Genomic DNA, 26,923 nt, shown 5'->3' with positions numbered 1-26,923 from the left:
TATCAGAGAGTTTCACCAGAGCAAGTCGGAGTGAGTTTATAACTTGTTATGAATCTGACACCTAACTCTTATGACTCCACTAAAAAAGTAGAAATACATGAGGTCAATGGGATAGGAAGAAGTGTTAATGTGTATAAAATATCAGTTTTCCTTGGGATCTGAGTAAAGGTAAGTCTTAATGGTATTATTAATAATGAGGCTTTCTTACATTTGCTAGACTCTGAGTCTGGTGTCCTTTCCACTAAATCTTATCGGGATAAATGAAAGGCACTCATGATCTCCACGGCTTCTTCAGGGACTCTAAGGCCTTTGAGTGTGTTCTGGGAGCTCCAAATCCTCAAATTCAGAGCCCCAAGCCCAAAGCCTCCTCCATCCCACTGTCCCCATGGTCTATATCATTTTTTTCTGCTCTTGCTCAAGGGCAGTGGATACAACCAAAAGTCATAGTTGAGAGTGTTAAAGAAAAATTGTTCCAACACTTGTCAAAACTGTAAGGAGGATTTTATTCAAGATTATTGCAATAGAGCTCTCACAACAGAAGAGAGTGTGTTCAACTCCAAGTACAGTAAAGACAGCAGAGTGAGAGGGGTCAGTAGATGGAAAACTGCTGAGAGGATACATCAAGGGTGGGGGGCTTCTTGTTTAACTGGACTCACAGGGTTCTTGCCAAAAGCAGACCAAGGGCTAAGTCATCAAACGTGGAGGATAAGGAACTCAATCAGATATCAAGGACTAGGGGATGACTTAGCATGATTCTTTGCTAGACTGACAGGACCCAAGGACAAGGCCCTAGTCAAAAACAGGACTCAAAGAAGCCTAAGTAAGTTTGGGTTCTTCATCAGGAACTATGGAGCTGGGGGCTTTATCAGGACTCTTTCATCCTTCCAGCACTGAAACTGAACTCCTACACCCACCCTGGTCCAAGTCAAAGGCTGGGTTCTGAGATAGATTTCAGCTTTGAAATTAGTAACTAGAGAAGGTAAGAGCTGAATCTGCAAGAAATGTGAAGTAAAGAATTAAGTACTCAGAATTATCTAGGGAAGCTGAAATTCACTTCCCACCTTCTCCTCCTAAAGAAAACCATCAACACGAAGAAACTCTCACACCTTAATGGAAGTGAATGCCTAAAAAGAAATTATATAGAATGTGAGACCCAGGTTTGATGGGGCAGCCAGGAGGAAATGAGTGTCATTGGTTTGGGTCTCCACTTGTTTTTATAATGCAGCATACTAGAAATGGGAAAGAAAGCCAAAAGCAACAATGGGACCAGAGGATATAGCACCTAGGACACTGTATGGTACCATGTAGTTGCTTAATTAGTATTTATTAAGTAAATAAACTTGAAAGTCCCTTCCTAACTCCAAAATGCTACTCTATTAAGGTGAAGGGGCTGACCCACACCACAACACAGATGTATCTGGAGGACATTATGCTAAATAAAATAAGCCAGTCACAAAATGACAAATACCGTATGATTCCATTTATAATGAGATACCTGAAATAGGCAAATTCATACAGAAGGAAAGAATAAAGGTCACCAGGGACTGAGGAGAGGGAGAATGGCCATTTACTGCTTAATGGGTACAGAGTTTCAGTTTGGGATAATGAAAAACTTCTGGAGATAGATGGTAATGATGGCACAACCTTGTGAATGTACTTACTGCCACTGAATTACACACTTAAAATGGTGAAAATGGTCAATTTTACGATGTGTATATTTTACCACAATTTAAAAAAAATTTTTAAACAATGTTGGGAGCTCTTGGCTTAGGATGAGGTTTTTTTTCATTTGTTTGTTTGTCTTTAAAGATGGAGAGGTACAGTTCAGTGGCTTGCTATGTTTTAGGACAACATAAAGCAAAGAAATAGTGCTCCTAGATCAGGATGAGAAAAAGGAATAATCACAACCCAACTTTGCTTCAAACCAAAGAGCTTTTAATGGTCTTTATTCCCCAGAGCCCTAATAGGGGTGGTCCCGCACATGCTCCATGATTGTCTTCAAGCCAAGCCAGGTCTCTTCAGCTGTGGGCAAGATCTGATTGGCCGGCAGAAGGAAGCCATATCGACCCGTGTCCCTCAGTTCAAAGGCAAATGAGTATTTGATGCCATAGTCATATGACCAGTCAATGCTTCCTCCGCTGGCTTGGTCTGAAGGGCAAATGAGAATAAAGTCTGGTTATGCTATTCCCCCTAGCCTCTCCAGCTTTATAACCTATTAGGCTTCACCCTCACCAGAGATAAATCAGGCCCCTCTGCATCTCTGCATGGACTTTGAGAGCAGGGATAGCTTCGTAGAGGGTCATGCTTATGACAAAATACAAGGTTAATTTGAAAAGCAAAAGGTATTATTCAAATGGACACTATACTTAGCCTTCCTTTGGTGTTTTTAGGAGCTTCTGGCTTCACTCACCCATTTGGAATCCTGCCTGCTCTCCTGATTGGCACCTTCAACACCTTAAGGAGGCCTCACCACTTCCTTCTTTAGAGGAGTGCTAGAGGTAGACATTGTTTTCTCTCGTGGGAGAGGAGGGATTACAAATAGAGTAAGAGACTTGGCCCTTGCCCTCAGGGAACTTTCAGCATAAGGGTGGAGTAGGTTTTATTCTGATATCAAATAATATACCCAGCACTTATACATGATGGGTTACACCAATAAAGTAATATGCACCTGTGTAATATGTGGCCGCTGACGTGACAGATGATAAAGGAAGGTGGCATCAGCCTACAAAAACTTAGGGCAATCATGATTCAGAAGAGCTGAGCAATGGATGGGTTCTGAGGCCCCTCCCACGGAAGGCAGGTAGAGGTCAAGTGGAAGAGATGGGGCAGAAATGAAGGAAGTCACCTAGCCCCTAAGAATGGTGCCAGACAGAAGGGGAGACCAGGGTGTTGTACCAGGAAGAAGTAGGATTAATGGTTAATATTGTAAATTAATGCAATAAATGCCTGTGATTTGTGTCTTTGCCTTCACCCAAATGATTACTGACTTGAACTGAATCTTCCTGGGTACCAAAATTACTAACTTACACTACCTGCCCACAGCCTACCCGACTAAGAGGTCCATGGTAGACAGAACCCTGGCCTCAGATTGAATCCTGATTCTGCAACTCATTAACTGGGTGACCTAAGGCACTTACCTCTCTGAATCCCAAAGGCTTCATCTATCAATAAGAGATAATACTACAGTACTTATTTCACAGTGAGAATTAAATGGGAGAATATTATATGTATGATTCCAACACTTGTTGAGTACTTGCTAAATGTATTAAGTACTATGCTAAATTGGTTGATTTAATCCCCACATGGGTCCTAAGGTAGATACCAGTATTATTCCCATTTTATAGATAAGGAAACTGAGACTCTGAAAAATTAAGTGAAGGAACTGGGATAAAGTATGTAGGATAAGCATTCAATAAATTTCAGCTGTGATTGTAACCACCATTATTGATAAACCACTAGGATCCAATCAAAAAAGTTGGACCACATGAAGGATAAGAGGTACCTGGAGAGTAATCCTAACAAGCAACATTTATAAAGTGCCTTATAATTAGTGAACACTTTTATTCTACATCCTATGTTTTGAGCCTCCCAACAACCCATTTCACAGATTAAAAAAACAAAAACAAGGGAGGACAGGTGACCTACCCAATATTACTTGGCTCCAAAGTGGCAGAACTGTAACTCAAAACCAGGCCTCTATCCCCAAGGTCTGGGTTTTTGCAGCCTTTACCTCTCAGAGAAAGAACTCAAGTAACAACTTCTCCTGGACCAAACACCTATCATAGTGCAGCAACTCAGAGCCCTTTCCAGGTGAGAAGCTACCCAGGAAATGTCTCACCCACTACAGGAGCCCAGCCACCTCTTGGGTGGAGTGAAACAGGTGTTCAGCCCAGAGCTACATGCCAATCTAGGGCAGGTGGCAAAAAGGACTTAATTGGGACTTGTTCTTAGAAGCAGTACTTGTCCAAGCTGCCATTAGGCCAGAATCAAGGATAACAGAGTCAGCTCTGGGCAAGATGCAGCCAGAATTTGCTTGATCATTAATGGTCAGGCTCTGAAAGATCAGACAGCAAACCCTGTATCTGTCTGATATTTGCCTATAAGAAATATCTATAGGGGATCCCTAGGTGGCTCAGCAGTTTGGCACCTGCCTTTGGCCCAGGGCATGATCCTGGAGTCCTGGGATCGAGTCCCACATGGGGCTCCCTGCATGGAGCCTGCTTCTCCCTCTGCCTGTGTCTCTGCCTCTCTCTCTCTCTCTCTGTCTCTCATGAATAAATAAATAAAATCTTAAAAAAAAAAAAAGAAATATCGATAACCTTACCAAGAAAAGCACACTAAAGCTCAGCCTCCCAAGGTCTCACTTGCACATGCCTAAGATAAGAAAGGTGGAAAACCAGATTCCTTGTAACAAAATGGCCAAGACCCCATGTGGAGAACAGAGAATGCCCTTCTGCTGACATTCTGAACTCCAGCCTCCACTCGAGGCTGCCCAATAGAGAAAACATGCATTCCTCTGCTTTCAGTGGCCATGATGGCCTCCTTCCCAGCACCACCAGTCAGAGGGCCCTCTTCCCTGGAGGTTCCTCTGCCAAAAGGGAGGACAATCTCACATGGAACATGGTTTAAAAGGTCGGGGCAACTGTAAGCAGATCAGCTTTCCAGAGAATATTCTAAAAAATATGTAACAAGAACTCTAAATCTGTTCATTCCATTTGACTTGGTAATCTTGCCTTGGGAATATACACCAAAGATGTCATCTAGAAGAAAAAGAAGTCTGTACCAACATGTCTGCACCAACATGGAGCAGCACCATTTAGCAAATAACACAAAGGATAGAGCAATAACCAGGATAGAGCTATCTACTGAAATAACAAACACCTAGAGTGGAAATGCATAGAACTGTACAAGAAATAACATTAACTGAAAAGGGCTGGACACAAAATAGAACATACACATTGATAACAACTAGATAAATAAATTTGTGTTCATCAACAAAATTATGAGACTGAAACATAAAATATGAAGGTTATTAGAATTCTTTTTTCCATCAAGTATTTTAAATGTAACATAATAGCAGAAAAAGAAAAGAAAAGAAAAACTATAATCTGGAAAACACCCAAACTTTCATGATCAGTAGTTTAGGAATTTCCATCAGTTGTTATAGATACGGTAAGTGAACTATTGCTCCAAGGTCACCATGATTACCATGACTAATAAGGGCGCCTTCCTTTAGATTCCCACCCTCCTTACAGATGTAGCTGTGCTGGTGCCTCCAGCATCTGCAGACTTGCTCCTCCTTTTCAAGCCTGACTTACCCACCTCTGCTTGACTCTTTCTTGTTCCTCCTCTCCCCAACTCTGCAAAGGCACTGCCTCGCTCATTTCTTCTCTCTCCTGCATCTTCCACCTCTCCCTCGCTGTTGGTCTTTTTCCCACAGCCAATAAATAAGTCTCTCATCTCAAACATCTAAAACTCTCCTTTCCTCTCTCCTCCCCTTCTCATCTAGGTTCCCCCAAAGAGCAGTCTAGTCACCAAACTTCCTCTCTCCCTTATCCCATGTGGTCCTCCAATAATTCTTCACCATGTTTATGAAACTGCTCTGGTTAAGGTCACCAATAAGCAAAATTCAGTGGTAAATGTTCTGTCCTTGTCACAGCTGACCTTTTTGTAGCCTCTCATCATTGTTAACCACAGCCTCCTTTCCAACAACTGGTTTCTTGGGCCCTTCTTCCAACCCTTGGTTTCTTGGGCCCTCTGCCCAGCCCCACTGTGTGGCCCTCCCTCACTAACCCCTTCTGCTGTCTGACATTTTGCTCCCCTCCTCCATCCAAGACTCCTCCCAATCCAAGTGATGTCCTTGCTCTCCTGTTTCCAACCATCCTGTCAACTACTTTGAAGATTCTCTCTCTCCAAGAAATCCCAGGGCCATGCGGCCCAAAGCCTATGAGACATCCCCACTTGAAAACACTACCGTTATCTCAACCTCAACTTGCCCAGAGCTGAACGCACTCTCTCTCCAATGTCACCCCTCCTTCAACTTCTGGGGGGTCTCCCTCTGTCAACGGCCCTGTTTAATGACCTTCAGTGAGAAACTCTCTACATCTAATGAGTGACAAAAGCCTTCTGGTTTTCCCTGATTAATGTCTCCCTAGATCCTCAGTGGCACTGCTCTAGCACAGATGACCATTTCCTCCTGTGAACAAGTCCTACTTTTCCTGTAGGACTTTCGTACTCCAACCCATCACACTCCAGCCTCCACACTGCTGCTAGTGTGTTTCATCTAAAACAGAATGCCTCGGGCAGCCTGGGTGGAGCAGTGGTTTGGCACTGCCTTCAGCCCAGGGCGTGATCCTGGAGACCCAGGATCGAGTCCCACGTTGGGCTCCAATGCATGGGGCCTGCTTCTCCCTCTGCCTGTGTCTCTGCCTCTCCCTCTCTCTCTCTCTCAAAAATAAATAAATAAAATCTTTAAAAAAATAAAAATAAAAATAAAACAGAATGCCTCAACATACTCACTGCCTGCTGAAAACTCCAATGGCTTCCAGTATCCTTAGAGTTAAATTTTTAACACCTTAACATGGCATCCAAAAACCTGAATGCCACTCCCCTTGTTCCCACTTTCTTTCAATGGTCCCAAACCCCCTTGTGGTTCGCAGAGCCCATCATGCAGTTTCTTACTTCTGTGCCTTTGCCCACACTGGTAAAGAGCCAGAATGACCCATTCTTTTCCCTTCCAGTTACTATTTGGCAAGCAACCATCAAAATTCTGCCCTCTTCTGTATGTAGCTTTTCCTGATTCTGCCACTGTGAAATCCTTCTAACTTTCTAACACTTTTGTACCATGTATAGCCCACAACTGCACACAGCATACTGATGTTCATTTGTCTTCCTGTTCATCTCCCACATTAAGCAGTGAGTTTTCTGTAACTTATCTATGTCTGTAGTACTTGGCATAATGATTAGCACATAGTAGAGGCTTAATAAAAGTGTGCTGAATAGAGTGAGTGCCTATAGGAGGCATTTGTTTCCAAAGGGTCCATGGGCGTGGAAGCACTAGGAGATTCCTGAGCACTTAATTGGGGTGTCTTGAGTTTCTGGGTTTGTCCATAAGGAAGTGGGGAGATTCCTTTGGGGTACTCACAATCTGAATGGGTGCATTACAATTTCCCACAGCACTCAGTTGTTTCTTGTTTCTATCCCTCCACTGTTGGAGAGGGGAGCCTCAGAAAGTCTGAGAACAGGCTCCCTAGCTTTATTCCTGACATTGGCGGTATTCCTGACTTGTTCTCCCCTGTGTCTCCCCACATTCTATGTGCACGAATGGCTGCAACAAAGTCTATCCCCTGAAATATCTGGGTCCTTTTAAAGAGTCACCCCCACATCCAGTCCATGGCATTAACTCAGGGTGTAAACCCCTCTTAGACAAGAAAGGAATAATTAATAAAAGTAATGACTTAGGACTGAGTCTTGACAAAAGCTTATTTTTAGGCAAAGAGATTCCACATAACAACAGTGAGCTGTAGGGATCAGGACACACAGAGAGGCACACACATAGCTCAAATATTTAGGAAGCTCTCTGTTCCAGACATCACGCAGTACCTCATGGAGGGCAACTGGGCCATGCATAAAGACCTATCCATTGCACATCAGGGCACTAAAAGGCTCTGGCCCCAAATCACATGGTGCCCATTTAGTGGGTCATTTGTAAATACACACTAGATACTTACAGATGACTGAGCAGATAGGTCCCACTTTGTACTTGGTACCATGCAGGCTGGCCAGAGATTGGGCAGCTTTTTGGGCCACTTCATTCTAGAGTAAGAGAACCAAGGAAAGGTAGATGGATGACATTTGCTTCTCAAAGAATGGACTCTCAAGAGCAGAACATAGAATGGGACTGTCTGATTAACTGGGCCTCTCTGGTTAACTGAGACATAAGCATAATGCTCTTTCGTTTCAGTCATTTTCACCACGAAGCAAGCTTTAGTTCATTAGTTCACTTCTGTTGGCTTTGAAAATACAACATGAAGACCTCTATTGTTTATTCGGTCATCCAGGTGTTTGCAATAACATACACTGAGGTCATTATTTTGCCACCAGCTCTCCTGGTTCAGGGGTAGGATGGCAGTAGGGGCTAAAGAGAATACATACTGACCCCAGGATGTACCCGGGAAGTTGATTTTTTTTTTTTTTTCAAATAGATCCCTACATTGGCTTACCTCCCTATGATTGTCTCTTTTTCCAAGAAGTAGAGCTCAGCAAAATATTTTCCATTATTTGAGGGTTCCAATTTTGACTGATTGAGGCTTTACTGTCCTTGCTAGGGATAAATGTAAGGTCTTGAACTTGGGTCCAGGAAAACAACTGTACAATTACCAGATGGGGGAAACCTGGCTCGGCAGAATCCTCAGAGACCCTGGGGGTTTCAGTTGTCAATGAGCCCAACATGAGTCAACGGCATGGTGCTACTGCCAAAAAACTAATGTGACCCTCAACTGTTTAAGCAGAAGTGCACGGTCTGGATGAGGGTCGTGATGGTCATGCTCTGCTCTGTGCTGGTTAACCCACAACACAAGTTTCACGTTCACTTCTGGGAGCTGCCTTTGCAGAACACAGACAAACCAAAGCATGTTCGGAAAACAGCGACCAGAATGGTGAGGGAACTTGGGACTACGTTAGGAGTGCTTGAAGGCACTGCCAAGTATGCAGTAGGGATACAGAAAAACCCAGGAGAAGCAGGTTACTGGTCTTCAAGTGATTAATGCATTAGCTTCTTTACAAAGGAAAATAAACTTGCTCTGTGGAGCAAGAAGAGAAACCAGGGCTGGCAGGTAAAAAAGGTAAGGAGAAGGCTTTGGCTCTTTATAGGGAAGACCTCAAACAATCAAATCAGCCCCAATGGAAGAGAATCCCCTGGAAGGTGGGAAACTGTCCACAAACACAGGCTAGATGACAATGTGGCAGAGATGGAAGCATCTGGTTTAGATAACTGAAGGTCATCTAGGTCTACTCAAAGTACCTTTTAGTTTCTTTTCAATCCTAAGGTTTTTTTCCCCCTGATTTGACCTTGGGTGGTAATACCATCAAAACCCTGAAAGCTGCCCTACAAGGCTAACATGCAACAGATGAGATGAAAGATACACCTGAATGGGAATAATTTATTCCATTTATGCCAGGAGCTGCTGACAATAACATGTTTGAGAATAAATTGACCAAAAGGTCCCATCTCAGGATTTATCTCTAACACATGGGTCTCAAAAACCAAGCCTAAAAGCCAAATTGGGAATATCTGCACATTCTCTTCAGCTGGGGATAGCTCTGGTTCAACCGTAAGAAGCCCTCTGAGATGTTGCCATCTGCCTTAAGGCTGTCACCAGTTTGCTCATTCCCAAAACAGGAAAGATGATGGAAGGCAGCAAGTTAGGGAAGGGAGTGTTTGATGCCCAACATCACACACCTGTGCAGCATTATGACAGGTCACAGAGCAGAAAGCATGAGGAAGGTATGGGGCAAAGAACTGGGAGACAGTATTATTTAGCATCCAGCATCTGTGGGCATCTGACTACAGATCTAAGACCCCTGGGTCCATGGGCAGCTTGGGTAGCTCAGCAGTTTAGCGCCACCTTCGGTCCAGGGGGTGATCCTGGAGACCCGGGATGGAGTCCTGCATTGGGCTCCCTGCATGGAGCCTGCTTCTCTCTCTGCCTGTGTCTTTGCCTCTCTCTCTCTCTCTGTCTCTCATGAATAAATAAATAAAATCTTAAAAAAAACAAGACACCCCCACCCTCCCGGGTCCAAATTCAAGTAGTTATTTCCTAAGCAACAGAAAGCACATCCTGGGAATTTTTTAGTCAAATTTAGGCGCCTGCTCATCTAGATTAAGGCAACAGTAATTTCATGAATTCTATTTCCCAAGGAAACTTCACTTGGGAAAGTCCATAACCAGTCTTTCAAGCCCCTGCTTGTATCACAGTCTTCTCAATGGTTGGACCTATTCATCTTTGTAACTTGTCACTAGTACACCATAATCTCAGTACCTGATTTCCCCACTGAAACTTACTTGTCCAACACAACGGATCTTTGTGGCTGAGCTAAAATGGCATTTCAGAAACTTACCAGTTCATCGAAATTATCTGACTTGGTACATGTATACCCATAGGGGAACATGAGCAGCTGGGAATAGCTGTGGAGGGTAATGAAGGCCTTGATTTTCCCGTGACTCTTGATGAAGTCCACTATGGATTTCACTTCAACTTCAGAGTTGGCATGGGGTCCATGGTAGGAATCAGAGCAAGGATTGTTGCTGGCTCCTGGCCCTGATGGGATGCAAAAGAAGTCCAGTAGGAACAGTGACCTTTAAGGAGATGCTGTATGGATACATTTACTGTGCATCACTAAAGTTCCTCCTCTGAAAATCAGCAAGACTGTCCCTGCATTAGATTGAGTTGCTATCTAAGGGCACAGGAGGCCACACTGAAGTGATTCTGGACACATCTCTCTTCTTTAGAAATATGGTTCTTCTATATGGCAGAAAGCTATCAAATTAGATCATCTCCTCTCTGTGGGAGTTGTTGGAAGAAAAGCTAGATTTAACATTATAGATGGAATTCCTGCACTGGGTGGGAGTTGAGCAAGCTCTCTTTCTGGGATTTCTTCCAATTCTTAGTGTCCCAGAGTAGAAGATTCTATGCATCTGTACTTCTAAATCACAAAGCCATAAATGCAAGGAACCTCTGACACCCTTTGTGCAGTGAGGAAATCACAAGTGCACTTGACAACAAGGCCACCTTTGGCCCTGATTTTCTCAGCAACTGGAATTATTCGTGACCACCAAAGTGGTCCACTGTGGCCTGGCCAGGGCTCTGAAAGCTAGAGAAACTTCTAGGGAACTGGTAGGGGCTGGGACTCCCCAGGGTCTCTAAATGATATAGACAAAGTATGAATACAACCTGTCACTTTATTTCAAGATCATTTAATAAGAATAATAACACTTCAAGAAAAAAATATCTGACATTGAATCCCTGGGTATTGTTCAGTATTTTGAATCTGATGCTTTGATTTTTTTTTTCCTATGCTAAAAAAACTATTATAAAAGTGATGAATGAACTTGCCACTCATCCATATCCTGTCACAATTCCCGAGTGGGTCTTTTCTTGGTTCAATAACTCTCATTAATTCGTCTTACAAATATTTAGTGATTGCCTTCTATGTTCCAGACACTGTACTAGATACTAGGGATAGTACACTGAAAAAGACAGTTTCTAACCTCACTGTTACCAGACCTGATGAGGAACAAACAAACAAATATCAATTCTGTGATTAGAGAAACACAGGAGTTTTAACAGGTCCCTAAAAGCATAAAGAAGCCCCCAAACCAGGCTGCCACTGAACCCCCCCCCAAAATTAGGGGCACAAGTCAACAAAACCAGAGCAGCAAGCCAATATTTTCTCTTTGAATCTGTTTTGAAAATCAATTCCTTAATCCTATTTGTACTTCTTTTTAGTTTTCTTTCTCGAAACATCCAGAGATGATGTAATGTTTCTCATCTGAATAGATCCTAACCCCCTCTAGTGGTTGGTTCAGGCCTTCCTAAGGCCTCCCTCCATTGCGCCAAGACTTTGCTCTGGAAACTCAGAAGTGAAGCCGAGCTGGGCTACAGCTTGTGGGAAAACTAAGATGTGAGACAAAATATATTAAATGCTGCTCAGAGATCTGTGACAGAGCTGCGTGCCTGTGAAGGGAATTTACTTAAGTGTTTTTCAAATAGGTTTTTAAATGGCTTCAATCCTGAATGGGCTTAGCAGGCTGACAGCACTGCAGAGCCCTGCAAAGCAGCTAGCTGGCCAGACAACTTCAGGCGGTCCCTGGGGGCAAGTCCCTGCGCTCACCTCCAAAACCTGCGTCCCAATTCCGGTTAGGGTCAACACCGACACAGAAGCTTCCTGATACCTTGGACCGGGTCTTCCGCCACATACGATTCTTTAAAATCCAACAGAAAGAGAAGACAGACAAAAGAGAAAGACAGTCACTGGGCCTGATGAGAAAGTCCCTTTAGAATTCTGCTCATTTCCCTTGCTCCCTCCAGGGAAGGCCCCTTTGGAATTACACTAATCTCTCTTGCCGGCAGAGGTGTCAAATAGTCCTCCTACAGGGTTCTGAAAGGAGCTTCTTGGTCATCTCACCGAAATGAGAAGTAAATAATCCCCCATCTCCTCAGATCAATACCTGCCAAACCGTCTTCTATAGGACGCCAGTTCTATTAAACTTTAACAATAAAAAAATAAAAATAAAAACAACAACAACAAAGTGGGGAGAGAACAAGAGTTCTGTAATAGAATATTTCAGGAAGATATAGAGCTAAGTTGGCTAATGTACCTCAGCACTTCTAAGGGTTTTTTTTTTTATTTATTCTTTTGCGTTCTTTAATGCCGCTCCAGGATGGGGGTACAGTGGGCGGAACTTCCCAAACTTGACCGTGGAGCCTCTATTCACAGGATATCTCATGAGATGAGTACAAGTTCTTTCTGAACACACGTTGAAAAACACTATCGTCATCAGTTCTCTCCAAAAATAAACCTGAAGCTCTGATTCACTTTGAATATACGTGGGGTCACAGTTACCACTATGGTGTTCCGTAATGAGATTTTAAAGGGGGAAAAATACTACGTAATTTCTTTTAGTGATATTACAGAGGATTTCTTTTCCAGATTGTAAGTAAAACGCTAAATACGTTGTACTGCCTACCCAAATCCTACTGCAATCTAATTGTCAGCAGGTAATATCCGCCTCCTCTTTTCCATCAATCCCACCACAGGAAAAAAAAAAAATGCAGAGAGAACTGGAACAAATCTCCTAGGTGACTCACGGTGAACACTGAGCTCTAATAGCCCGGCCTCACAGCTGAAATGGGTTCTGACTGAGGCAGTATGTAAAGACATCGTGTGTTGGAATAAGAGGTGATTATTCCACTCCACTCTATGCCTCAGTTCAGGGCTACTACTGAGAAATTATGCATCCCACTTATGGTAAATCCAGAACAGAAAGGTTACTTTTGTTTTTTAAGTTCCTACACATCTCCATAAATTCTTGTTGAAGAAGAAAAAGGTCCAGGCTTACTTTGGTTTGAGAGAACACATATCCATCAGGATTTGTGACCGGCAGCAGGAAGATATCCATTGTGTCCAAAATGGAAGTGATGGATGGATCATTTCCATAATCAGAGGCAATCTGAGCAGAGACAACATATATGTCAATTTCACACTCCCCTTTCACCAGGGAACACAGGATGGAGTACTAAGGTAATGTGTTTTTTTCAAACATGAACTAGATACCACTACTGGTCAATGAGAGCCTGCCAGGGCTACCTCCCAGTCTCCTGTGATGTTTAATATGCCAGCGTCTATATTTTTATTTCCAGTCAAAATCATTTACTGACATTAAGTAAAACTCAGATATCACTTATCCATTCTCTCTCAAAAGCAGAATTCTTTCTATTCATTCTGGGAAAGCATTTTGCAAAGGTGTATGTGGTTTATACAGATCTATGAACCAAAGACATTTTTTTTCAGTTTTCCTTCATCATCACACAGGCTAGCTTTCCAAAAGTACTCACAACGAACAACAGATTACTTAAATGTGTAGAGACTTTTCTGAAGCTACAGAGAACCGGTTAAATTCCATTTGGGGAATTAAATTTCTACTTGCGATCAATTGCAGTAAAGTTGAAGTTTCTGCTGGATTAAAATTTATTCATTTCCTGTGCTCAGCCATCCTAAGGCATTATTATTCAACTGTTAAATATCCATTTCATAATACCCTAAAGGTAACTGCATTTTAATTGAAGGGAAAAATGTATCAGTCAGTATGCACGTGGTTGCACATGCTTGAATGATCTGATGTGGATTGATTTCCTTTGCTCATGAATTAACATTCTGATTTATAGCGTGTCATTTTTGAATTACTTAAGCAATACCAGTCTAGGTCACACCCAGCCCAGCGTCCTGACTCTAATTCCAATGAACATGTGGAAGAAAGGTATTGCGACACTCTGACTTAAGAATCAGATTTGGAAAATTTTCAGAAAAACCCAGAAACCCTTAACCAATTTCACTTTAGATCTGCAGGGCAAAGGAAAGTCTTCTAGCACCTGTTTATATTCTCCATCTGAGCCCCTTTGGTGATTTTATAGATTTCTAGCACATCGTCCCTCAGCCCGCAAGGCCCCAGGCAGCAAAGCAATTTTTCTCTACTCTGTTCTTATGCTGAAATCTGACTCCTGGGGTCCTTACTTACCACCCTCTCAATCTCTTCTGGCTGTGTCTGTTAACAAAGCACACAGTGGCCGGCAGGCAGGCCCGGGGACAGTGCCAGCATGCTGGCTGCAGCAATACCGCAATCCCAAAAAAGGTTGAATGGGCCTGTTTCCTGCCTACGCAAAGAAAGGCTCTACAAAGACCCTTGCGTGGTTAGGTGGAGCCTAACCCCAGAAAGTCAAAATAATCGAGGAATTTTAGGGGAAAAAATGACCTTATTTGCTGTCCACAGTGCAGTGGCTTGTGTAACCCACTCGCGAGCATGGATCCCGGCATCCAGCCAGATGGCCGGCTTGTCTCCTCCAGTGCTGAACTGTAAAACAATGTGGGAAATGTGAACAGCTCCCACTGCTGTGGGCTCCTGTCCCCCCTCTCTTCCCCTGGGGCCTATCTGTCCCTCTTTCTGTACTTGACGTGATGGAGAGAGAAGGAGGAGGTGTAGAGGTGCAGACAGTGATGCTGTAGATAAACTCTTATTTCGCGTGATTTTTCTGGTCCCCTTGCTTTTAATATGACTTTAAATGCAGGCTAACAAGAGGGCATTGGCTTTTTCTCCTGCGATGTTTATAAAAAGAAACGCGTTGCAGATAATGTAATGACATGAAAAGTATGTTCATCGTTTGTTCTAAATTTTATCAAATGGGTTACAGAATAGTATGATGCCTTTTTCTTTTAAAAGGCTAGCTCATGTATGTATATATATGTATGCACACAGACATAAAAGAGGAAAGAGGGGAACAAAGAGAGAAATAGCAAGATGTACAACAAAATATTAACAGCTATCACCCCATCGAATCGTCATGGAATTAGGAATATGGGGATGTTTTTCCTTTCTCATTTCTCTTTTTTCTGATTTTTACAATAATTGTTTAATTTTTGCAATAAAAATGCTTGTGATAACCTTTTGAGTCCTTCATAAAAACAGGATGCTAGGCTCTGGATGTGCTTTCCAGAGTTTAAATTTTATGATCTAACTGTCTTAGTTTTATTTGGAAGAGTGGCTTTGCCAATTGGATCAGTAAATGGGGAGGAAAAGATTATTTTTGCACCATCAACTTCTATCTCTGTGCTGCATTCTAAACATAGCAGATAAGGTAAATGAGAAATGCAAATCCTTGCTAAAAATTACATTTCATGGGCTTCAAGAGTTTTAGTTATAAGTGTTTCATGTCTTTTCCTTCAAAGAGCTCAATTGTAAAAAGCCGGGAACTTTCAAAAACATGTAACATTCTCACCCCCGAGGTACCCCAGGGAAGAGGAGGCAGGACAATCCAAGGGAGAGGACAATCTAGGATTTCCTGGCCCCAGGGTGGGAGAAACAGAAACAGGGTAGAGGAATTTTTTTTTTTTTTAAATAGGTAGTAAATATTAGCAAATGTAGCACCGTGTCATAAAGTAGGCAAACCACTTCTCTCCAGTCTGCTTTGGGAGAAACACTCTGGAGAAATCCATCTGTCCCAATGAGTCCGTTGGTTCTCAGCCATAACATTTCCAAATTTAGTAGGGAGTTGTGACATTATCTCTTTTTTTTTCTCTTTCACAAACTCTTTCTAGGAAACCTGGTAAATAAATTTCACTCTTTTTTTTCTGGACAAAGTGAAAAAGCTTGCAACTATGAGCACCAAGGCTGTCAGAGGTTACAGGTTGGAGTAAAACCCTAACCTTTTCCAAACTAGCACCTTTTAAAAACAAATGCCTTCTCTTTCTGGGCATTTGCCTATGCAGTTTAGTTGCCCTGTCCTCCCTCCTGCACGCTTGCAGGAACGCTTCTGTTTTTAAATGCAGCTCAGGCAAGTCCTTGGCGCTTTTTTTTTTTTTTTTTTTAAATCTCTTGGTTTACAAAAAGAGAGAAAAGAAAAGAAAAGCAAGGGACCCAAGGTAGAGAACTCCTACCTTGATTAATTACAGATTAGCTGCTCCCCCGCCCCGGCCCGCTCCCCCGGGCCCGCACCACCACCCCCATCCCTCCCTCGCCCCGGGCCCTCGTCCTTTCCTCCCCGCCCCCCGCCCGGGACCCCGTCACCTCCTCCGTCCGCCCCCCTCGCCCCGGGCCGCACCGCCTCCCCCTGCCTCCGTTCCTATTGGCGCGGTCGCCTCTGGTTCCCTACGAGCGAATCTATCAAGATGAGAGCATTAATTCACTCCTGCAGACCTGCGTCAGCTTGCGCAGGAAAGAGAACAAGAAAAAAGCAAGCGGGAGGGGGGGGTGGGGAGGGGGAGCCTCAAAACCAGCGGGGACCGGTTAGGAGGAGACGGGGAAGGGGGGCGGAAGCGCGGTGAGGCGGAGGCGGGCTGCTGGCCGGCCCGGGAGCGGCGGCCGCTTAGAGACCTCGACGGGAACCCCAGCTGCGCCGGTGTACCTTGAGCACGTTCATGGGCCGCTTTTCAAAAGACTGGCCAATGTTCACTTTGCTCACCAGACCAGGGTACTGAGCAGCGAGGGTGTCCATTTCTTGGGAAATCTGCAATGTGTAAGACCGGAGACACCGGGCGTTGGCCGGTGAACGACGTGATGCCCCCGGTAGTGGCCTCCCCGGCTCCCCCTTCCCATTCCCTCGGGGGACGCACGCGGGACGCGGAGGGCAGCGCGGCGGACGCTGCAGGCTCGGGGACGCGGGAATCGAGGCCGAGACCACGAGTCCCCGGGCCTCCACAGGGGCTGCGGGGGGGACGCCATTTTGTGGCCGCCGAGCCGGCTCGTGCAGGCTTTGTGCCGCCAACAAAATGGCACTTCTCTGCCTTGCCTGTGGCGTCCCTCAGCCCATCTCCGAGGGGCGGCTTCCCCGGCCCCAGGCCGGCTCGCCCTCACTCCCAGAGGGACACAAATGGCAGGGGCGCCTCCTGCTCCGCCCTCCCCCCCCCCCAAAAGGTGGTTGTGGAGGCCGGCGCCGCACAGGGCAGCCGGGCTGCTGGAGGGCACGCGGGGCGCCGGCCTCTGAGGCACCTCGGCGGGCGGCCACGCGGCCCGCGCTGCGAGGCTGACGGAGTCGCGGGGCAGGCGGGGCACCCAGGCTGCGGCGCGGCGGGGGCGGCGGGGGCCGTGTCGGGAGGGCGACGGCGCGGGAGCAGCCCCTGCCGCCGCCGCCGCCGCCGCCGGCCTCTGCTGTCTTAACGCCCCTTCCCCCTCACTCTCTGTACCGGCTCATGATCCCTTCGCTGAAACCCTGAGGGGCCATACAGATTTCAAATTTTTAAAAAAATTTCTTTTTTCTTTTTTTTTTTAGAAAGGTCAGAGGAAGCATCTATATTATCGACGTGGCGTCGCTCCATATGCAGGCACATTAATATCTCTGGCAGTGAAACAAATGAGTAGCCAGTCAGCTCAGGTCAGAGTTGGGCCCCAGATGAGTTTAGGTCAGGTCAGCTTTTGCCACCGAATAAATCAGGGGGGAAAATTAGTTTCAGGCTTCTTCGTGTTTGGGATGTCTGGTGTGGGGGATGAGCCCCTACCAGATTCCGCCTCTGGGCTCTGTCCTACTCCCCCACCTCTTCCTGTGGCCCTCCAACCCCCATCTCTTCACGCCCTCCCCTCCATTCCCCCACTCCAAGTCATTTGGTGCAAATGGACCCCTGTGAACCCCAAGAAAAGCTCCGTGTCACAAGAGGCAAGTACAGCCCTGCCCAGATGTCCAGGTGGCAGTGTGTGACCCAGCTGGAGGAAGGGGGCATTCTTCACACCAACAAAACTCAGGAAAGACAACGGAGGCCTCCTGACACTTCACTACCATTCGGACTCCGAGGGTTGGTCAGATTGGGAGACCCCACCCTCTGCTGAAGGTCAGAGGTGTCAGGGTGCCCCTGATTCCATCATCACCGGCAGCCATGAAGCCTAGCTCTCAAATGGCTTTGTGGGCCACACAGGTCAGAAATTGGCAAAGGGGTCTTGAGGGGAGAGGCTCCTCAGCATGAGAGGCTGTTTGTGTGCTCACTTAAGACAGTCTTAGACAATTCCAAATAATGGAATGACTCCTGGGATGGGCAAGTGGGCTTCAGGTCCTGCCTTAAAGCAGTGACACTGATACTGGCTGTGAAATCCTAGAGAAGATTGGAGAAGTTCAGAAATACTTCCCATTAAGTCACCAGATAGAAGTAAAAGCCTTGTCATCAGAGGAGAAAACAGCCCATTTCTCAGAGGTTCATTTTAAAACACTCACCTCTTCCAAAGTATGATAAGCCTCAAAGTTGAAGTTACCATTCCGTTGTCTTCTCCGATTAAGTAACATTTCTTCATTCTCTTTGTCCAACAGAACCTAAGATAAACCAGCCACACTTATGAATAGTCTATAGCAATTCATCATTTGCATCGACAATTGTGAAGGAAATGCTAACACTCAGGTCCCCAAGTCCCAAGCATCCTCTTCCTGTCCTACAGGCTCTGGGGTTATGCCTTTCCCCTATACTGGCAGCATCCTGAAAGCAGATGAGGCACTAACAGGCCTCCTGGCCAGTCAGATGCTACAAATACAGCATGACGAACAGTCCCATGGTTGTGTTATGGCTCCTATCTTTCTGGGACCCAGGGCCTGAGTTAACCCCCAGTTAAAAACTAAATGAGTGGGCAGCCCCAGTGGCTCAGCGGTTTAGCGCCACCTTCGGCTTAAGGTGTGATACTGGGGACCTGGGATTGAGTCCCATGTCAGGCTCCCTGCATGGAGCCTGCTTCTCCCTCTGCCTGTGTGTCTCTGCCTCTCTCTCTCTGTCTGTCATGAATAAATAAATACAATCCTTTAAAAAAAAAAAAACAAAAAATTAAATGGGTAACGTTTTACTTAAACTAACACCCTTCTGTTTGCACTTCATATTTCATGCCAGAGATTGTTTTGCCCTTTCCCTGTAGTTTTTTTTTTTTTTTATTACCATATCTCACTTGCATCAAGTGCAAAAGAGAGAGGGACAGTGCCTCCCTACCCTCTCTACAGGGGTAGCCGAGCCTGCAGGAAGGCCCCAGGGGCACCCACAAGTCTTTTCCCCTGGCAGAGGGTACCCAAGGAGAAAAAAGGCTGGACCTTCAGTTCATGTAGACCAGCAAGACTCTGGAAGAATGGTCTGTGGGATAATTACCTGAACATCTTCAATCATGGTGGAATAAGCAATTCCCTGAGACTCCAAGAAAACTTTGACTGCCTGGATGCTGACAAAGGGAACTCGGACATGGGCTGTCTCCCCGGGGATGGTGGGTAGTTTCCAAAAATCAAGCTGGAAGGAGTAAAAGGCCAAGGCAGTAAGTGGGTCATTCCAGGAAAATGGACAGCACAGCATGGATAGGTTTCCAGAAATCAATTTGTATCTATTCTACCTCCAGCCCACAAGACCAGAATCACTCTAGAATCACTCTGATGTTGCAAGAGGGTTTTTAAATATCTAAAGAGGGACATATGTGTTATATTGTTTGTCCCCACTATGGCTAGATAGATATTAAAACTGGCCAAAGGCAAAGATTATTTAAACTATGGCAGTTTTTTTCAACAGTTGACATTCAAGGAATCCATTTCATAACACAATATCAATACTGTAAATTATTTTAGGATGGAAATAATGCATTAAAGCTTTTCAGCAATGTTTCAAACTAACTTTCACGTTAGATCTCTCATTTCACTTTTATGATAAACTCGTGAGATAGAAGAATGGCATATTTATCCTCATCAGACTGAATGGGATAATGAGACTCAAGGAAGGTAGGTCACTTCCCCAGTGTCACAGAGTTGAAACTAGAGCCCAGGTTTTCTGTACCCCAGCTCCATGAGTTAGTGTTCCACACTATGTCAGAGAAGATGAGGTACAGTCCAAAGTAAGAGATCCCAATCATCGTGTCTAATTGTGGAGTAGTGACTTTGGGAAACAGAAGCTCCCTCTAGGATGGATACCTGAAGGTGTTCTTCAGCCTCCAATTCCACCAGATGTTTTATTTGTTCTTCATTCCTTGGTGTGATCTCAAGAACCTGGTCCCTAAGAATATTAACCACAGACATGACCTTAAAAGCAAAACCTGGACATTGTTTCCTGTTGCTTTCTGCCCCTGTTACTCTCTGCGTGTTGGAGGTTAATGTAGCAGTTAATAACCTCTTTGACAAATGAGAAACTAATAAATCGTATACTGACCCACATCCTCAGAACGAGGAGTTGGTAGAATGGCTTTATTTCCCCCAAGGAAATGGTATCTAGATAATAATTAAGAGGTGTACCTACTCCTGGCAGGAAGCTTGCCATTAAAGTTACCTTTCCTTTAGCTAATGATTATTTATAAAATAACACCTGCTGGTCATAAAGCAATAGCTTTTAAAACTTGTCTGTTCCTGCTTTTCAGAAATGAGGTGGTTTGTTGTTTTGGGTTTTTTTTTAAGTGGAATAATTAGTTTGGAGCTTGTAAAAGGAACAGAATTCACATCTGGGTAGACCTAAGATGTTTTGCTGTTGTTAACTGAAATGTATTAGAGTTCCATCTCCAAACCCCGTTCATGTGGCCCAAGCTTGGGCTATACCAAAGACAATTGGGACCCTGAAAAATCATGGTGTGTCTCCACACATCCATAAACACACATAATGAGGAGTAAAGGCTATCAAGGACATGTTGGCAGGAAAGAGAAGTTGCAGAACAAGCAAACACATATCCTTAGAAAAAAAGTTGGGGAGTAGATCTGTATTCGCATAGCCCTTCCTTGGCAGTAGAGGTTTCTTCTCCTCTATCCTTTCTCCAAGTAGGCTGACCTCCTGAGTCACTGCCCTGAGCATTTGTGCAGTGGGGAAAGGATTGGTTCAAAGAGCCATATACAAGGACCAGAACCCAGGTCTTCTGAAACCAAGTGCCATGCAATTTCCAATGAATGCTAGTAAAATATGTAAGTAATAGAGTGTAAGATCTTCAAGGCTCTTCTGCCTTCAAGTATCCACCTGCCAAATGATCTGAAAATTCTTCCATTTGAGTCTCATTCCTTTTAGTTAGTGCAGACACCCAGGAGCCCTCCTTTGTAATGGAAAGGCTTTGAGAAAAATACTGCTTTTGGCGAATATTTCCTGGTGTGTGTTCTAAGGAATAGTAGCCCTTTGAGTTGCTCAGCACATTTAAAAAAAAAAAAAAAAAAAAAGTGAGGAGGAGTTTGATGATCAAAAAAAATGGGTAAATGCAGCAACCTAGATCCCTTCTTATAGATTTACAATGCATACCAATTTAGTAAAAGTCACTAGAAATCCTATAGTTTGTTAAACACTCCAATTCCCAAATTTATTTGACCACCCACTTCTTTGAGCCAAATTTATTTGACCACTTCCTTAATTCCCTGGAACACTCTTCAAGAAATGCTGCCTAAAGCCTTTCACAGAATCTTGGAACCAAAGTACTTTGGAGCAAAGTACCTACAAAGCCACGAGTGTTGGATTTGGGCTGAAATCTGCAGCCCTGATCCTCCCGCCTCATGAGGTTCCATGGCCTGAGCACTAGATCTGAAGATGGAGAGGTCAAGAACTGATGTGGAGCGTGAAGCCCAGAATGGTCAGGAGGACATGGTAGGAGAGTAACCCATCAGTTACTGAGATGTGCTGAGACATTCAGCCAAACTGCTTTATTTTCACTCACGTCTATCATCCCTACATTCTGATCATCAGGGGAGAGAGAAATAAGGTACATGTGTTCAGATTTCGCTTTGTTTTTTTCCTTTATTTTTTTTTAAATTAATTAATTAATTTATTTATGATAGTCATCAGAGAGAGAGAGAGGCAGAGACACAGGCAGAGGGAGAAGCAGGCTCCATGCACCAGGAGCCCGATGTGGGACTTGATCCCGGGTCTCCAGGATCGCGCCCTGGGCCAAAGGCAGGCGCTAAACCGTTGCGCCACCCAGGGATCCCCTGTTTTTTTCCTTTAGATGTCATTCGTCTCTTTCTTGGGTCACTCGTTTCTGTTATTCCCCCTCTCTAAACCTAAGAGAACTTCTCTGAAAATGCTGAACACTTACACCCATTATTCTGCAACAATCCAGTGAGACTCTGTGATTCAGGTAAAAAAGTTCAAATAGGCACCAGAGAGTATAACTTACCCCACAAATGTTTCTTGACAGTAGATATGCCCCAGAAGGGCACCAAAAACCAGGATCAACTTCATGGTCAAGGGTCTTTCCAGAGTCCAGAATTCAGTGTCACTCCTGAACTTTATTTATAGTGCCCACAGCTGAGGCTGATCTGTGTAGGCCAAGTAAGAACTCGAGTGAATGTCCACATGGTAAAATTCCCACCTGCATGTCAAATTCTCAAGGCTATAGACACCCACCTGTGTGATATCACCAGTCCGTACATTTTCCATTCCTGCAATGAGATAACAAACTTTGATGGAAAGAAAACAAAATTGCTAGAGCATACCAAGGGCAAATCATGTATTTATGATTTAGAACATAAAGTGCCACTAACTCTGACCAATGATAAAAGCCAGATTAATAGACCTGAGGTTAAAGTCCTTTATGAGTCTCAGACCAAAAAAAAAAAAAAAACCCAAACCAAAAAACAAAAAAGGGCACAGCATCTATAGTAATTATGTAAGCATCCTATCTATCACATTCCATTAGTTTGCTCATTTGTTTATTTTTATAATGTTTACTCTGAAACACTACAACCCCCCAGTCCACATCTGCTGAATCTCCCTGTAGAGGTGGCCCATTCCTGTCCTCACTCTATATTAAAACAAAACAGAAGGCCTTTTAATATTCAATTTTGGACTGTTTCTAAAGTGATCCATCTGCATTTGTACCAAATTGATGTCCTTGTTTCTGTGCTTTCTCCCAAAATGAAAATGTCTTTCTGATTACGACAATGAAATTGCTTGTTATAGAAAGTTTGGGTGAAAAGGAAGTATTTTATTTAATCACCAAGAGTTCCTCCACCTGAAGAAAATCATTTGGTGTATACCTTTCATCAATTTCTTTCTATGTTTTAGAGCTTTTTCTTGAAGATTAGACGATATCATATATTCTGATTTTTAAGCAAAGGGTTTCTTTTTTTTTTTAAGATTTTATTTATTTATTCATGAGAGACACAGAGAGAGAGACAGGCAGAGACACAGGCAGAGGGAGAAGCAGGCTCCATGCAGGGAGCCCGACGTGGGACTCGATCCCAGGTCCCCAGGATCACACCTCAAGCCGAAGGTGGCGCTAAACCACTGAGCCACCCGGGGCCACCTGGGCTGCCCCAAGCAAAGGGTTTCTTAAGCAAAGGTGATCTTTCCTTGTCTATAAACATAAATCTGCATAATCTGACTTTGTTCTCCATGGCGAAAGAGAAAGATAGAACAACCTAATTTTAGGAATCATACTTTATTGGACTTAATCATTCACACACATTGTGTTCAGCCCAGCAAGAATCAACCACAAACAGACACAAGAAAATTTTCTTCTGTCCTCTGTATGTCAAATTCTTCCTCTGCACACACTTTAAATCCGGGAGTTAAAATTCTCAAGTACCTACTTGAAGGGGAAAGGTATACATATATATATGGTGTTTCTGGTTTAAAAAACTCCTGGATTAACTTGGTTTTTCATTCTCTTGGGTGTCAGGAGAAGACAGAGGCTATAATTCATCCTCATGTGCCCAGCACCTAGCAAGTAACCAGTAGTCATAGGAATTGAAATGAATGTACTTGGAGAATCAGTTAAAAGCTTCTCAGAAAAGATGGGTTCTGAGCAGAGTGAGTCTTAAGACAGGTAGGATTTACTGAGGACAACCTGGTGGTAGGAAAAGATGAGAAAGGTACAGACCTGGGAAATATGTGGCACACAGTTGGGTCCAGGAGGAAACATGCCTCTGGGCATGGCAAGAAAGGTGAAATAGGAGAAGATATGAAAAGGGCTGATGGTGAGGGCCTCACAGTCCAAATGGAGTTTACCCCTGATGAAAGGTAGAAATGGAGAACCTCAGGAGGTTGCTGAGTCGGCACGTGATTGAGGAAGGCACTACTGAAAATGATACATCTAGTAGAGTGGGCTCAAGGCAGGGACACTTTAAGCAGAGAGCCAGGTAAGGAGCTTCCTGGAGAAAGCCAGATTTAAAGTGGTGCATCTGGACTAGGTGGTAGCAGACGGAATGCATGAGATGGGCTCAAAAGTGTTTCCATGGAAGAATCACGAGTCTGTGCTGAGTGGCTGATGCCTGGCTGGGAATGGAAGAAGTTAGGGAAAGGATGCTTTCCAAGGGGTGTTAAAGGAATGGCAAATCACCACCTTCACACAGCCTCCTGCAGCCTCCTCATCCCCATGTCATGCTGGGAAGTTCCACTGTGAGAAGTTGTTGTTGTTTGTTTTTAAGATTTTATTTATGTGCTTGAGAGAGATAAAGAGAGCATGAGCAGTGGGGAGGGGTAGAGGGAGAGAAGAGAAGCAGATTCCCGGCTGAGCAGGGAACCAATGTGAGGCCCATTCTCAGGACTTGGAGATGAAGACCTGAGCCGAAGGCAGATGCTTAACTGACTGAGCCACTCAGGCACCCCTCCACTGTGAGAATTTGTTTTATCGCCCTTACAACACGCCTTCGAACAAAGAGGAATTTTTGCTAAGAAGTACTACCCAATGAATTGCATTCATTAGAGATAAGATACTTCCTGAAAAGGATACTGGAAATGAACCTAGAGCCACAGTGGGCATCCAAGAGAAGCTTGGACCCCACACACAGCCTTGACAGTCTACAGAAGAGAGAGGACTCAAGGATGATGCCTGCAATAAGCAGAATGAACATTCCCTGGAATGGATGAAAATAGTAATTTTTAAAAGAATTTATTTATTTATTTATTTATTTATTTATTTATTTATTTATTCATTTATTCATGAGAAACACACAGAGAGAGAGCAGAGACATAGGCAGAGGGAGAAGCAGACTCCCTCCAGGGAGTCTGATCTGGGACTCAATCCCAGGACCCCGGGGTCACAACCTGAGCCAGAGGCAGATGCTCAACCACTGAGCTACCCAGGTGCCCCAAAAATAGTAATTAAAAAAAAGAAAAAAAAAAACAGAAATCGAAGGAGAAAGCACAGACTTTAGGGACTGTAGGGAAAACTCTAGAAATCACTGTTTATTTCCTTCTATCACTAACAACAGAAACAGATTTTTATCAGAACAGAGCACTGTCCTTTCTACGGTCTCATCATTCTAGAAGCCTGGAGAAAATCCAGGCTAGATAGCCATACTGAGATATACATGACAAACAATAAACTGCCTATATTTAATATATGCCATTTGATAAATTTTGGCATAAACACCCAGGAAACCATCACAGCAATCCACATCATAAACGTATCTATCAACCCCAATAAAATCTGTTTTTGAGAATTACTGAGAAATCTCCAACCAGAAAGAGATCCTTGAAGCCCCCTTGCTTTGCAGATGAGGAAATGAGGCGCCAAAGGGGAAGTGACTTACACAAAGCCCTGGATCAGGGCTGATCAGAGGTGGGGCAGACATGAGGAACTCCATGCTCAGATCATGGGTCACCCTTCTGACACTGTCCTGTCCTGCTATCCCAGGTAATTCCACTCTGCTCTAGGAAAAGACTGTTTTAGACCAAATGCTTCTTTATCAATCTATCAGTGGGGAAGCTGTAATTTAGAAAGAGAAAGATGATAGCTCTCTTTAGAAAAGGCTCTAATGGCATGTTACTTCCTATTAAGGATGATGTTAGGCACACTTCCCACTTTTGCCCTTTAACCCCAGGAAGTGAGCGGCCTGATAGCAGGGAGAGTGGGGATTAAACGGAACCACAGGAGATTAAACCCTCCAACAGAGTTTCCAGACTCCAGAGTCCTTCAAAATCAAAACTCTGAATGCTTTGGCATGTAAAAACATAACTATTCATAGTAAAAGACTCCTACTGCTCTGTTAGTACACTCTTAATGACGAATTTCAGAATATTCTAAATTACATAGACTTCTGGACTCTGACCAAGAAATACACAAAATTATCACGTCTGAAAAAAATGTGCTCCAAATGTCCATCAACTAAACTTTCAACCAGATTTTCCATCATAGGAAGATGAATTCGATACAAGTTGCTTGCTTCTCTGGCACTCATGAACGGGCAACTTTAAAACCGTATGGTATTTATTGCTTTGTTTGGACAAATACACCATGATTATATAAGAAGGGAACATTGGGGCAGGTTGAGTGAAAGGTGGATAGGAACTCTCCATACTGTCTCAGCCACTTTTCCTTAAATGTAAAATTGTCCCAAAAAATTACTCCAAAATAAAAAGCTTATTAAAAAAAAATAGGGACGCCTGGGTTGCTCAGTGGTTGGGCGTCTGCCTTCAACTCGAGGCATGATCCTGAGGTCCTGGGATAGAGTTCTGCATCAGGCTTTCTGTAGGGATCCTGCTTCTCCCTCTGCCTATGTCTCTGCCTCTCTGTGTCTCTTATGAATAAATAAATAAAATCTTTAAAAATAAAAATAAGTAATAAAAAATTTTTTAAATAAAACCTTTGGGAAGTCACATGCAAAAACAATGAAGAAGCAATGTAAAGTGGGAAATATTTCCAACTATTTATTTATTTGTTGCAGCATATATTTTAAAAGATTAATAACCTCATTATGTAGACAGCACTTAGAAAACTCTACAAGAAAGGATCTTGTAGAAAATAGAC

General features: G+C 43.9%; 1 protein-coding gene across 1 annotated transcript; it reads right to left on the bottom strand.

Annotated features, from left to right (window-relative positions):
• Window positions 1-1,913: 1,913 nt before the first annotated feature.
• On the bottom strand, window positions 1,914-22,504 carry CPA2 (carboxypeptidase A2). The gene is made up of 11 exons (XM_072784564.1): window positions 22,346-22,504; window positions 20,181-20,262; window positions 19,378-19,512; window positions 18,471-18,566; window positions 16,677-16,778; window positions 14,531-14,629; window positions 13,121-13,231; window positions 11,893-11,983; window positions 10,120-10,319; window positions 7,731-7,815; window positions 1,914-2,148 (listed from the first exon to the last, which is right to left on the bottom strand). Exons 1-11 carry the CDS (start codon window positions 22,408-22,410, stop codon window positions 1,961-1,963), a joined length of 1,254 nt encoding a protein of 417 aa, XP_072640665.1. The 5' UTR covers window positions 22,411-22,504; the 3' UTR covers window positions 1,914-1,960.
• Between the last annotated feature and the right edge of the window lie 4,419 nt (window positions 22,505-26,923).

This window comes from Canis lupus, chromosome 18 (genome assembly GCF_048164855.1).
Source record: "Canis lupus baileyi chromosome 18, mCanLup2.hap1, whole genome shotgun sequence".
Classification (NCBI taxonomy): domain Eukaryota; kingdom Metazoa; phylum Chordata; class Mammalia; order Carnivora; family Canidae; genus Canis; species Canis lupus.
Note: the sequence above shows the minus strand (reverse complement) of the source record. Positions and strands in the feature narration are given on the sequence as shown.

What these genes read in the sequence shown, in the direction of transcription:
- CPA2 (XM_072784564.1), bottom strand. Translation starts at nt 22,410, where the DNA reads ATGAAGTTGATCCTGGTTTTTGGTGCCCTTCTGGGGCATATCTACTGT. An exon ending in TGTCAAGAAACATTTGTGGG is followed by an intron (nt 20,263 to 22,345) that starts GTAAGTTATACT and finishes TAATATTCTTAG; the next exon opens with GGACCAGGTTCTTGAGATCA. An exon ending in CAGATAATTTCGATGAACTG is followed by an intron (nt 7,816 to 10,119) that starts GTAAGTTTCTGA and finishes CTCTTACTCTAG; the next exon opens with AATGAAGTGGCCCAAAAAGC.